General features: G+C 41.6%; 1 protein-coding gene across 1 annotated transcript in view; it reads left to right on the forward strand.

The window, feature by feature from the left end:
- LOC124795925 (methyl farnesoate epoxidase-like) overlaps window positions 1-8,634 on the forward strand; it is a 143,387-nt gene extending 134,753 nt beyond the window's left edge. Inside the window, exon 7 of the mRNA XM_047260005.1 lies at window positions 8,541-8,634. Within this exon, the coding sequence (XP_047115961.1) occupies window positions 8,541-8,634 (94 nt within the window). The remainder of the gene's footprint in view (window positions 1-8,540) is intronic.
- The last annotated feature ends 6,175 nt before the right edge of the window (window positions 8,635-14,809 follow it).

Consider the following 14,809-nt stretch of genomic DNA (forward strand, 5'->3'; position numbering starts at 1 on the left):
CTTTGACAATGTTGACTGGAATACTCTCTTTCATATTCTGAAGGTGGCAGAGGTAAAATATAGTGAGCGGAAGGCTATTTACTATTTGTACCGAAACCACATGGCAGTTATAAGAGTCGAGGGGCACGAAAGGGAAGCAGTGGTTGAGATGGAAGTAAGACAGGGTTGTAGCCTAACTCCGATGTTATTCAAGCCGTTTATTGAGCAAGCAGTAATCGAAACAAAAGAAAAATTCGGAGTAGGAATTAAAATCCATGGAGAGGAAATAAAAACTTTGAGGTTCACCGACGACATTGCAATTCTGTCAGAGACAGCAAAGGGCCTGGAAGAGCAGTTGAACGGAATGGACAGTGTCTTGAAAGGAGGATATAAGATGAACATCAACAAAATCAAAACGAGGATAATGGAATGTAGTCGAATTAAATCGGGTGATGAGGGAATTAGATTAGGAAATGTGACACTTAAAGTAGTAGATGAGTTTTTCTGTTTGGGGAGCAAGATAACAGATGATGGTCGAAGTAGAGAGGATACCTATAAAATGTAGACAAGCAATGGCAAGGAAAGCGTTTCTTAAGAAGAGAAATTTGTTAACATCAAATATAGATTTAAGTGCCAGGAAGTCGTTTCTGAAAGTATTTGTATGGAGTGTAGCCATGTACGGAAGTGAAATATGGACGATAATTAGTTTAGACAAGAAGAGAATAGAAGCTTTCGAAATGTGGCGCTATAGAAGAATTCTGAAGATTAGGTGGGTACATCACGTAACTAATGAGAAGGTACTGGATAGAACTGGGGAGAAGAGGAATCTGTGGCACAACTTGACTAGAAGAAGGTATCGGTTGGGAAGGACATATTCTGAGGCATCAAGGAATCATCGATTTAGTATTAGAGGGAAGAGCGGAGGGTAAATATCGTAAAATGAATCCAGGCATGAATACACTAAAGAGATTCAGAAGGATAGGCTGCAGTGGTTACTCGAAGATGAAGAAGCTTGCACAGGATAGAGTAGTATGGAGAGCTGCATCAAACCAGTCTCTGGACTGAAGACCACAACAACAACAATTGCAGTTTGCCGCGAAGAAATTTTGCACTAGTTGGAGAAGTCATATAGATACATGCTAAATTGCTTTTTCCGCAGACAGCTATGCAGGATTCATGGTGTCAATTCCCTCCAGCATTACTTCAGACATTAGTCGAGCCCTTGCCACGTCGTCTTGCCGCACTTCTGTGTGCTCGAGGGGTTCTTGATGCTATTAGGTAGGTGTACCAGTTTCTTTGGCTCTTCAGTGTATAAAAGGGCAGTGCATTGGCAGAGCTGTTATTTGTGCTCAGGTGATTCATGTGGAAAGGTTTCCGACGTGAAGACGTGATTATGGTCGCGTGATGGGATTTAACAAACTTTGAACGCGTAATGGTAGTTGGCGTTAGACGCATGGGACACTTCGTTTGCGGTATCGTTAGGGAAATCAGTATTCCGAGTTCCACAGTGTCAAGAGTGTACTGAGACTACCAAATTTAAGGGGTTACCGCTCAGCATGGGCAATGCAGTGGCCGACGGCTTCCACTTGACGACCGAGAGCGGCGGAGTTTGCTTAGAGTTATCAGTGCTAACAGACAAGCAACAGTGCGTGAAATAACCGTAGAAATCTATCTGACACATACGACAGAAGTATCCCTTAGGGCAGTGCGGCAAAACTTGGCGCTAATGGGCTGTGGCAGAACACGATCGACGCGAGTGACTTTCCTAACATAACGACATCGCCCACAGCGCGTCTTCATTGCTCGTGACCATATCGGTTGGAGCTTAGATGACTATAAAACCGTGGTCTGATCAGATGAGTCCCGATTTTAGTTTGGTAGTGTTCGAGTACGCCACACTCCCCACAAAGCCTTGGACGCCAGTTGACAACAAGGCTCTGTGCAAGTTGATGGTGGCTCCATAATGGTTTGGGCTGTATTAGCATGGAATGGAGTAGGTCCGCGTTATGATAGCTACTTAGAGACCATTTGCAGCCATTCATTGACTTCATGTTCCAAACGATTGAGCTTTTTTGGATGACAATGCACCATGTCACTGTGCCGCAACTGTTCGTGAATGGTTTGAAGAACATTCTGGACAAAGATTTACCCACCCAGACCGCCAGAGATGAATCCCATCGAACATGTATGGAACATAATCGAGAGATCAGTTCGTGCACAAAATCCTTCACATACAGCACTTTCGCAATTACGAGTGGCTCAGTACTTCTGCAGGGGCTTCCAACGACTTGTTGAGTCCATGTCACGTGGCGTTGCTACACTTCGCCGGGCAAAAAGAGATCCGACTTGATTTAGACAGTATCCCATAACTTTCGTCATCCCACAGTAGTTTGCGCCAGGGCAGGACTGATGCTGATAAAAATGCTACTGTGTCACGTCTAGAAGTGCCTGGAATACTTGTAAGTATGAGACTTTCACGCTACTTCTGCTAAGCTACAAACTGTGAACTTAGAAAACCTGAAATATGGACTATGATTGCTTTAGTTTGGATACAGAGCGCTGGTAAAACTTTCCAACGTTAAATTCTTTGATTTAGACACCAAACTGAAAATTCAAGTTACTTACCTGTTGACGTTGGAATCTGTCACACTAATAAGCTTACGAGCAATATGACAGAATACTTTTAGGGCCCGTCTTCAAATTCCGCCTCCCTTCGTGGTGATAATAGCGTTGTTTTTTAGAGTTCTCTATTTACAGCCGGCCGTGGTGGCCGAGCGGTTCTAGGCGCTTCAGTCCGGAACCACGCGACTGCTACGGTCGCTGATTCGAATCCTGCCTCGGGCATGGATGTGTGTGATGTCCTTAGGTTAGTTAGTTTTACGTAGTTCTAAATTCTAGGGGACTGATGACCTCAGATGTTAAGTCCCATAGTGCTCAGAGCCATTTGAACCATTTGAATCTATTTACAGATACACAATATCATTATAGTTGTATAGGAGAAACAGTAAAATTCGCTTTATGTATGCTCTATACTTCCAGCAGGTCGGTGCCTGTGGTTCAAAGATCGAATAGTGCTACATTGGTTTGAGGGTGTATATAGTTCATCATAACGATAGTCTAATACCTGCGGTCATGACATTCCTGCTATCCGCTACGTTGACTGTGTGTTGCAGTTATATATAGATGAATTTCAGGGAATGCCCTATTGCGAAAAAGCTGTACCAAACTCCTAAAACCATCTTCTCTATCACATCCGGTAGACTTGCAAGCAGTCTGGACATAACCAAGCTGTTTAGTTTCATATCCGTAGCGATTTTGAGTCAGTGACTGGATTTGGTGAGATTCTCTCACCACTATGCCCACGTTTTCTTGGCAGATACTGCGAGAGAGAAGTGTTCTGTTCGTGATATTAGTACAAAATCAGCAGCATACTGTTGAGTTCAGACATCAAACACTGTTGTCCTGCGCAATTCAAAATGTTCGCTATCATCACACTGGTCAGAAATGTGCCTTTTGGTAATGGTCTTTGTAAGTACAATCTGTAACGAAATGCGACAGAAGACAAGATGACAGCTTGCGGTAGACGATGGTTAAAACCAAAAGCGTGTTTGCAGTCCGTGAGCACTGTGTACAAGTATCACTCTCTAGAGTTCCAGAAATTCCAAAGGTGTACCACCATCTAAATACGTAAGCACAGTACTCGAGAGCATGGCTAAACAAGTGAAATGATCATGTGTTCCAAGTCAATCCCCTAACTTCCACACTTCTCTCGGGTTCACAAACCTTTCTCTGTTTCGATAATGCGTTCATGATGATGGCGTGGGCGACGGGATTTTTTAACTTTTTCTCAATGTGGTTGACTGGTTGTACGTTTTCGGGTTTCTATACAAACGATTCCGCTTTGCCCACGATATTTCAACATCTGACATAGTTGTCTTCTTTATGTGCTGTGACTTCTGATGTTAGGTTCGTTCGTCTCAGTGTCACTAAAAGCTTCTGTCTCAGATCGAATCTACATAGGTGCCCTACAAGCCTTCACACTGCTCATAGTGCAGAACACCTTTCCTATTCCATACTATAGCAGCCAATGCACCACATCTCATCATGTGGCGCCTGTATAACGAGCCAGGTTCTCTGTCAAGTAGCTTAATCTGCTTCGTGAGGAAAATATCTGTGCTCGGCATGAGATGCATCAGCACTGTGCAGACGAGGCACCTGGTGGACTTAGCAGTGCAGATTCTGCAAGCGGACCGGTTCAAGTGGCAAATGCTTGAAAAACAGTTAAAACTGCTTGATAAGCGTGCGGGTTGCACCAGCGATATCTGAATTCCACCCCATTTTAAACATAAGACAAGTAAATTTTCTTTAATTTTTTACCATTTCAAATTTAGGATAAGTATATTTTTGAATACCCCACTACTTTAAACATAGGGAAAGTGGACTGTGGTGTTCTAAACTCAAGATCTCAGTTGTTCAAACAATACAAATGGAGTGTGACATCAGGAAGTTAAGGAAAACCAGTGATACCTAGCCGGTACGATAGCTCAGCGTAATCGGTCAGGGAGATAGTTGGTTTCTGTAATAAAAAACTGAGTGATGGGATCAACAACGAACTTCAACGGATGTCATGTGCCTCCACTACGACCAAATACAACGAACAATGATGAACAGAATGAAAAAAAAAATAGTGGTCACGGTAGTGGACTACAAAGGGAAGGAACCGTATTCGAAACTCCAGCGGGCCATTTATTTTCATTTTTTTTTTCACAATATTATGAACTCTCCATCCAGTCATCGAAATGTTTGTTCTCTTTCAGTAGTCTTGGCAGTTGTCATGTTATACATTGTTCATAGAATGTGAGTGAAGTGGTAAGAATACATTACCGTCGCAAGTAAATGTGATGAACAGTGAGAGCAGGCGAGATACCACGTAAACGCCTCACAGAAATGAATACAAGTAGACGGGTGTGAACTATGTTACAACAAATGATTTCATGAGTCAAAACTTCCAGAACGGGATGCAACTTCAAAAACATTAAAAAGATATGTTTTGACGGAGCACTGAGGAACTGTGTGATTGTGAAACTGTTGCGTTCATTTGTTGCAGCTGATGTGACAAGCTATTATGTTTTCATCACGTCCTTAGGAGTGATCACATTCACATTCACACGAACATCTAAATCTGGCAAGGAGGCATATCTCACTAACTCACCAGGCGTACAAAATAGGAGCGTCGATAATAGATTCCTGCCATAAGACGCACGTACTGTTAGTAATGCCGTTTATGACACGTCACACGTGTTTTCTGGTGGAGGATTCGGTTGAATTGTCGCCTTGTCATCAAACGTCTGCAGTTCCCGTTCGAAAGCCACTTCCTTTCAACTGCTAATAGAAAGCAGTGCCGAATCAACTTTCATTATAGATCCGTTCATTACACCTCTCTTGTGGCACAGAGACAAATTTGAGTACAGCGAACAGCGGGAAAAAAATTAGGTCGAGGGAGCTTTCCAGTTCACCACTGTAACCACTCGACCATGACGCCGTGGCTATTGCAGACCGCTCTGTGTTACACTTCTTGCACTTGGTCCGTTTACTGTTTCTATTTTGCTTTTTCCACAGTTCAGTACATCTTCTTCCTGTTTTCATGCTTGATCTGCGTTCCGTTTTTGACGGTCTGTCCACCAGCCCTCTTACTACTAAATCTAAGGGAGGGGGGGGGGGGGGGTGCGATGGGAAGTATCCCTTGTTAGCGCAAGTTACCTTCGAACCACGTAGCTTACATCCAAATCTCTCAAGTCCACGAGATTGAATTCTGACGTCACAGGGCTGGGGAAACCCGACAACCATCCAGGCTGCACCTGCATTCCTTGTAGTTCTTGGATCGCCATCTTGGATCTTGACATCATAGGTCTGTGTTACTATTCCTAGGACTGCCATCTGAGAAAGCCATCTTGACTTTTTGGAATTTCACTCCAATAGGACAAAGTCCCATATTACATTTTTACACTTAGGACAATTGCACTCTTAGCAATGGTCTCAGAGGGGTGGAGGAAAACCTGTGGCACAATTGGGCTATTTTGCATTTCCCACCATTTTATACATAGAGCAACTGGGCTACATCAGAAAGGGGAGAAGGATGTGTAGGAAATCTGGCAACAATGCAAGACTTCATTCATGATGTCAGAGGGAGAAGGAGCAAATCTGGCAATCATGCAGCCTATGCCCATTTCCATCAGGTCCACCGTATTGACTGCACCCATGTTCCCTCGTCCTTCATCTTGAATTGTGACGTCATTGGGCTGTGCTCGGATTCCCAAGATCACCATCCTTGATTTTGTAATTTCCCGCCATTTTATGTGTAGGCCAATTGAACTGTGACACTAGAGATGTGGGAGAGGAGGAGGAGGCAGAAAATCTGGCACTAATGCAAGCCATCATCGATTACTTCATAGTGGATGGAGGAAACCCAGGAACAATGCAGACTATACCATTAACTAGTCACCTGCTGGACAATGAGTCTCGATGTGGTGTGGCACTCCAGACTGTGCATCATTGGCCAGTGAGATCTTTCCATGTACAGCTCATACCACACCTTGACCCTTGCAATGGACATGCTTTGCTCTCCATACACTTGTACCGTTCTTTGATGAATTTATGTTCCCCGAATATCTTCCGCTATTAGGAAAGCACTACACCCCTTGTCTCTTCTTTTGAAGCTCCCACTTCACTATTTCCAGCATGACTGAGTGCAGTGGACAGTCGACATTCGCACGTGCTACTCTGTGGTCACATGGGTGTGCACCACTGTCCCTCTAGTGCCAAATTTGAGACCTCAGCACCTTCATCTGCAGGCAAAGACATTTCGATCCTTTCAGCTGTTTTCATTTTACAGCCTCAGGCTCGTTTCTTTTCTATAGGAGGGATCCAAATTAAATGGAAATCTAAGACAATTCCAAAAAACTTAACACTGTTTGCCCACTGCTAGAATAGTATGAATCATTTCCAGTCTTTGGTAGGTAAAGATCAAAACGGTAGTTTTTTCTCAGACATTAATAATCTGTTATAAAAATAACATCGATCTAAACTATTGATTGTTTGGTTAAAATCGTCTTGTAGCTCTTGCTGTACCTTTACAGCTCCAAGCCTTCCCACTACAACAAGACTCATGGTTCGTCAGGGAACGTATGTAACTTTCAGTCGCATAAAATATATGAGAATACACTGTACTTATAAAATCAGAGAAAAACTATTCCAGATATAGAAGTCAAAAGAATAAAAGATTACAAGAAATTGTGTGGATACCATAAATGCCTATTGTATTGTTGCATCTTTGTTTATTCCTTCCAGTTCTCAAAATCTAAGTTAAACATGCACCACAATCTTTCCCACTATAAGCAGATTGTATTTGCTGTATTCCAACAAGCATTTCAGAAAAGTATTGCTATAAGCTACAGACGATTGGTTTAGGAAGCCAATGGTATCAGTGCTGGTATCAGCTGTTATTAACTGATTCTCCTCTGAGAACTGATAGCTGGTGGGAAAGATTCTAGTTGTTGGTTAGCACAGTTGTCAGCAATTATTTTAGTCTATGTGCAGGCAAGGATGCTTCGAATGTTAACAGACCACGATTCACTCAATGTCTTACACTTGCTAGGCATGGATGCAGCATCTGCCACAGTTTGCCTTTTCGGCTGCAGGTAGAACTTTCTCGTGGCAAAAAAGTAGTCATATACCACAAGAAGAGAGAACACCGTAGTATGATGTAAGAAATGCCCCACCATCTTTTGATTGTATATCAGGACTCTGCCACACATTCCAATTCAAAGTAACGTTAGCGTTGCAAATTTGCATAGTATGGTTTCCTAGAGGCAGGCCGTAAGTGTGCATTAGTAATGGCTGCCCATAACCCAGAGTAGCATAGCAGTTTGTCAGCAAATGGCCTAATACTTATTTATGAGGTTCCGGCAAGGTGACCTTCCAGGAGGTGTTTATGAAATGTAGACTTATTAAAACGTTATTATAACACTTTTCTGGACATGTTAAGAGTGTAAATAGAACGTTTCTTTTGCATCATTTCAACTGCAGCATAAGTTCTATCATACCACATCTCAAAATCTGTGAGTAGTGATTAATCCTTTGGGTGTTATTTCCCATGTCATGTATTTTATAGATAAAAATTTCTAAATTCAAAACATTTCAGATATACCGTTACTTATAGCCTGAAAAATAATATCAACAAATGTAACACTGCCATCTATACTGTGTACTTAAAATATAAGTTTATATTACTTTCTAACTTTAATCAGATGTTAACTTAAAACAACTGTTGTGTTTTTATGCAGAATACAGTTGTCCTGGTAAATATCTGGGCACTGCATATGGATAAAGACCACTGGGGTGATCCCGAAGTGTATCGACCAGAGCGTTTCATTACTGAAACTAGGCAGTTTAGAGAGGATGATGCGTTCTTACCATTTGGTCTTGGTGAGTTATTGATAATGTGATGAGTAATGATAACGTAATTTGTGATCAATATCTGACAGCTTCGATTTGTCTTTCAGGTCGTCGTCGGTGTTTGGGACAGGATATGGCAAAATGTTGTTTATTTCAGATATTTACCGGAATCTTGCAAAAATTTCAACTTCTTCCAGCTGATGGTACTGACCTGAATTTCTCTGCTCTTGAGGGCTTTACTCTTACACCAAAACCATATGACATTATTTTCAAATCTCGGTAATGTTGCATCGCTACAAAAATATAATCATTGTCATTGTTGCAACTACAAATAAAATCTACTTGGTCAACATGTCTTACTGAATTAAAACTGAAGTGACAATGCTCCCTAAAACGAAACTTCATAACTTATCTCCACACTGCTATATCATCACTCCCAATTTTTTTTTCTTTGCATTTGTGAGAATATATAACAGTGTTAAAATAAAATTATGAAAAGGACTGATGAAGTTTGTAAAACCTTGGTTACATATGAACAAGAATATGAGTGTTTTCATGTCACTGGTTGTCAATATACGAACTATTATTCTTAACTAACAATTAAATTCTAATTTAGTTTTTAATGCTTTTCAATAAAGCACTTTGTAATTAAACATGTGTATCAGCACCCAAATAAGTTCATCAATTTACATATGGCAGTCTCAGTAATAATTGCTTGCTACAGTATTCTGTTAGGGAAATGATTATGCAGTAGTGGCTGGACTTGCTCTGTACAAGTGTCGCTGTTCATTGCCGATTAATTCACAGTGTATATTTGTTTCAGTAAAACGCAGTATTTAGAACACTTATAATCCTGCAAACAGAAACTTGTTTCTTGCGAAACACCTTATGGGCTCATTTACTTGGACAGATAGTGGGATCAAATCAGATCGTAACATCATATGATAATGGCTACACAACACATAACAGTAACTACGCGGTAACAAGAGATTTTTGTACAGCTGTAATTCATTTTCCTTAAAAATTTTCCTATCTTACCAAAAAGACCATTTGCAAAGAATCCTCTGAATAACTCATAAACAAACTTGAAAGTAGGTTTCGATGCCGATTGTTACTGTCAATAGCTCTTCAGAGTTTCAGCCATCTATAGAAGTGGCCAAAATTTTGAATCATTTTACATTATCGTGAGTCTTATACCCTGAAGACTTTCTTAAATCCAGAATAATGAAGTTACCAAAATGTTAGATATTGATTTCACTGTAGCATTTGACACTCACACTGTTTCATGGAACTGTGCATAGATGAACAGTTATCCTTACTGGCCAACACATATTCCACAATGGAAGCGAAAATGAACAGTTGCAGTACCGAAATTATGTACACAGGGTATTTCAAAACTCAGCAGCAAAATTCTGGGAATGAATTCCTCATATAATAAGAAGAAAAAAAACTGTATCAAAAGGCTATATCAACGTGGGTCCGAAAACGCAAAGTTACCCAGTTATTCGAGCGTGTAACTGTTGTGCAGTGCACGTTGATGAGTGCTGTTTGCCAGATGAAAGTATATGACGATGGTTACAAGTGTTACACCACTAATCAAGTTGAGAATCAACTTGATATGGGCCTGAATATCTTTCAGCATGTGCAGATGGGGTACAGTGAGCGCCAGTGAAATTCGTAGCAGTGGGGATATTTGTGGTTAGTAATTATGGTGTGCAGTCTGCTCTCAAGTGGCACATAAGTATTAGGAATGTTAAATGTCTCTATAGCCAATAGCAAATGTGTGTATGGGATGGTTTGTAATGGCCTGTGCCCATGATGGAAATGTACACCAACCAAGAGCTCGTGACCATGCATTATATGTACGGTTTACTGGATAGCAATGCATTGGAGGCACGTCACTTGTACCATGGGCACTGCCCATTGCGCAGATTGCCGGATCGAAAGACATTTGAAGGAATTCCTCGCCCCCCCCTCCCCCTCTGTGAATACGTGAGTTTCACGCGTCCACCAGGCAGCGGTGGGAGAGAAATGTGCTGCAGGTGACAATCTGGAGATGTTTGCGTGAAAACATGCCGTATCCACACTGTCTGCAGCGTTGACAAGCCTTGTGTCCTGGAGATCATCCTCTAAGAATATCATTCTACCTGGTTCCTACAGAAATTTGCTTTGACGAAGAGCTTTGCAGCTGGTTTTTTATTCACAGATGAAGTGACGTTGACAAGAGACGGAATTCGTAAGTTGCATAAGCAGCATGCGTAGGCTCATACAAATCCCCAGGCAACTATACAATCGTCTCACCAAAAGAGGTTCTCCATTAACACCTGGACAGTCATTGTTGACGATTGCTTGTTGGAACCCGATGTTCTTCCACGGAGACTTACCGGACAGGACTATACAGATTTCTTGAATAATTCATTGCCTGATTATTTAGACATGCATTTTGCATCCTTAATACAACTATATTTGATTCAGAATGGTGTTCTCACATATTTTACTCTGTCTGCCAGAAAGCACCTGAATACAGACTGAAGCTATATATAATACATCAAAAATCGAATCAACTGCTACACGAGTTTCTGCAGTCGGATGCCTCATCCGTTGCTCCCCCGAACGCCAGTTTTAAACAGGTTCTCTGCTGAGGATCTTCTGGATAGAAAATCAGTACGAAGTTTTGCCAAGAATAATTTTATTGTGCTTGGCCTTAGCTCATGACTGATAGTCGACAATGTAGTTGTAATATACGGATCTATTTGCAAAAGTTCTACAATTCCTTACTTATGAACGAGTTTAATAATGTTGCAGGGAGCAGGGAAAAGAATGTCTGTCGTTGCACATATCACCACTCTAAATGGGTGGAGCATAAACGCATCACCTTTCGCAAGGCTTCTGCTATCAGTGTTCACAAAATTGCTTTTCATTGTTACTTAAAAGTTGAAATTGCATTTTCCATCGCTAAATAGGTAAACTCTTTGCAGAAAAAGTGCGTAATAACCTCGTAACTTCGGCTAAAGCTCCTATAATGCACTTATAGCTTCGTCTTACTCCTAGTCTATGATCACCAGAGCATCATCCAATAACAGAGTGTTTTCGATCACGTGATCAAATCTTGATATTTAATTATTTTTAAGCTTTAATTACATAAAAATAACAAAAATTTTGCGAGAAGACTGACCGTTAATGCTATCTGAATGTTATATTCAGTCAGCCTGTTTTCAGGCAAGGGGAGGTCACTTACAACATTTCCTCTGATACGTAACCAGAAAGTGCGAGCTAGCGCTATAGCTGTACAGTGCAGTTTGTAGGAAATGAAGATCGAATAAATCTGTAATGTCGCATTTCTAGACTCAAGATGGCACAGTCTTTTCTTCTTGTCTCACGAGGAATCCACTCCTCAAGCTTTACCGTCCAGTTTTGAAACATCCTGCATCATCATTACATATTGAATCATTCTGTAAAACTCCCTCAAAACTTTTAAATGATATGCTCAGCTACAACCCATTCATTCCACTGGATACACCAAAATTTCTGAGCCGTGGTGACCCGGGGTAGAAATGTCATGTTCAGCCAGAAATGTCATGTTCAGCTATTTCCTGGGGATGGTAGTGGTGGCATGGCAGCCTCTGCCCTCAGCTAGGACAAGCGCCGGCTCTATCCAACGAAAGTACGGAGCGGGCCATAACACCACTTCCACGACACTGCTCAACTCCCCAGAGACACTCGACCCTGACAGTGAGACTCACTGACCGCCTTCTGCCGACAAACAGAAACTAGAGACCACTCTGAGAACGCATTTCCCAGTGAGAAAAACTCTACTCTTTTTCTCCCAAGCAAAAATGTCATGAACTCTCAATAAAATAACCACAAAACAGCGTCAGAAAAGTGAAACAATATCAATAGTTCTATGTGACGGTCATGTCACACAACTTTTATATAAGTGAAATTGAAAGTCACTTGTTATATAGCCATTTCCAATTTTCAACTACTTTGTCACCTTATTTTGTTAACTAGTCATTGTAGAATCATTGCAAAGTTGATTCTGAACCAGTATCGAGGACAGTAACGATCTTAGAAGCGTTCTCTGTATAAGGTTTCGCCAGAAGCTTGGTCACAAGTTTCTGGACGCAATGCTATACGAACATGTTGCCCGCCACCTTTTCAAGTGAGATACTAGTTCCATTTACTTCCTGACATGCAGATGGCTGAATCTTGTTAAATATGACTACTGCTGGTTTGCAGTCTTGGTGAGACAGTTCTGTTTATTTCTGTGATCCGAGCAGTTATTCTGTCAAATCTTTCACAAGGTGATAAAACTCCACGGTTAGTTTTTTCTGTAATTCGCGTTGTTAAACTTTCTATGAATTGCCGAAGTGAACATGCTGTGCAGGGTGGCCAGCCAGTCTGAGGGTATTTAGGGACTTACTACAAAAAATTCTTATTTGAAGATATCTATATACTTAAAGAAAAGTGTCCAATTGTTTGTTTGTAGTTCATACAAACCTACAGTTTTATTCAGACCTTAATGAAATTTTGCGCGCTTTACCTCCAAGACAAGAGGAAGATCACTGTCTACATAAGATTTCGTAATCTGACTTGAAACATATATGTATGTAATACAAAAGAGGAAAGGTTGTTATCAAAAATTTCTAAAAGTTCTTGGCCGATAATTTATCGTATATCGCTTGAGCAACGAAAGGTACCTAACGACTGGACAAAAGCGCATGTCACTCCCGTTTTTAAGAAAGGCTGTAAGACAGAACCACACAATAATTATGGACCTATATCGTTGACGTCAATCTGTTGTAGAATTATGGAATATGTTTTACGCTGAAGAATTACGACGTTTTTGGAAAATGAACAGCTCTTCTATGAAAATCAACGTGAATGCTGCGAAACTCAGCTCGCTCTGTTCTTCCATGAGATCCACAGCGCAGTGGACAACGGCGCTCAGGCTGATGCCGTGTTCCTTGACGTCAGTAAGGCATTTGCCAGCGTCCCGTATTGCCGTTTAGTGAAAAAAATACTAGCATACGGAGTATCGGAGCAGACTTGCGACTGGATTCAAGATTTTCTTGCAGATAGAACTCAAGACGTCGCTGTTAACGGAACTAAATCAACAGAGGTAAAGGTAATATCCGGAGTGCTACAGGGAAGTGTGATAGGATCGTTGCTGTTCACAATATATATAAATGATTTAGTAGAAAGCGTCGGATGCTCTTTAAGGCTACTCGCAGATGATGCAGCTGATACTAAAGTAGCAACGCCAGAAGATAGTAAGAATTTGCAGAACGACCTGCAGAGAATTGATGAATGCAGAATGAGATTTTCACTCTGCAGCGGAGTGTGCGCTGATATGAAACTTCCTGGCAGATTAAAACTGTGTGCCCGACCGAGACTCGAACTCGGGACCTTTGCCTTTCGCGGGCAAGTGCTCTACCAACTGAGCTACCGAAGCACGACTCACGCCCGGTACTCACAGCTTTACTTCTGCCAGTACCTCGTCTCCTACCTTCCAAACTTTACAGAAGCTCTCCTGCGAACCTTGCAGAACTAGCACTCCTGAAAGAAAGGATATTGCGGAGACATGGCTTAGCCACAGCCTGGGAGCTTCTGTAAAGTTTGGAAGGTAGGAGACGAGGTACTGGCAGAAGTAAAGCTGTGAGTACCGGGCGTGAGTCGTGCTTCGGTAGCTCAGTTGGTAGAGCACTTGCCCGCGAAAGGCAAAGGTCCCGAGTTCGAGTCTCGGTCGGGCACACAGTTTTAATCTGCCAGGAAGTTTCAATTGATGAATGGTTCAGACTCTGGCAGTTGACCCTGAACGTAAATAAATGTAACATATTGCGCTTACATAGGAAAAGAAATTCATTACTGTACAGTTACACTATTGATGACAAAAAGCTGGAGACAGCGTCTGCCGTAAAATATCTAGGCGTAACTATCCGGAGTGACTTTAAGTTGAATGACCATAGAAAACAAATAGTGTGAAAAGCAGACGCAAGACTCAGATTCATCGGAAGAATCTTAAGAAAATGTAACTCATCCACGAAAGAATTGGCTTATAAGGCGCTTGTTCGCCAGATTATTGAGTATTGTCCATCTGTCTGGGATCGCTATCAGGTAGGACTGATAGTGGAGATAGAGAAGATCCAACGAAGAGCGGCGCGTTTCGTCACGTGATCGTTTAGCTGGTGAGAGAGCCTTACGGAGATGCTAAACAAACTCCACCTGCAGACGTTACAAGAGAGACGTTGCGCATCACAGAGAGATTTACCATTGAAATTTCGGGACAGCACTTTTCAGGAGGAGTCAGACATTTAAAGGCACATTTTTAGTCATAGCATGTAAATCTATTTTTTTTTAAATCAGAGAACCCTGT

The sequence above is a fragment of the Schistocerca piceifrons genome, chromosome 4 (genome assembly GCF_021461385.2).
Source record: "Schistocerca piceifrons isolate TAMUIC-IGC-003096 chromosome 4, iqSchPice1.1, whole genome shotgun sequence".
Taxonomy (NCBI): Eukaryota; Metazoa; Arthropoda; class Insecta; order Orthoptera; family Acrididae; genus Schistocerca; species Schistocerca piceifrons.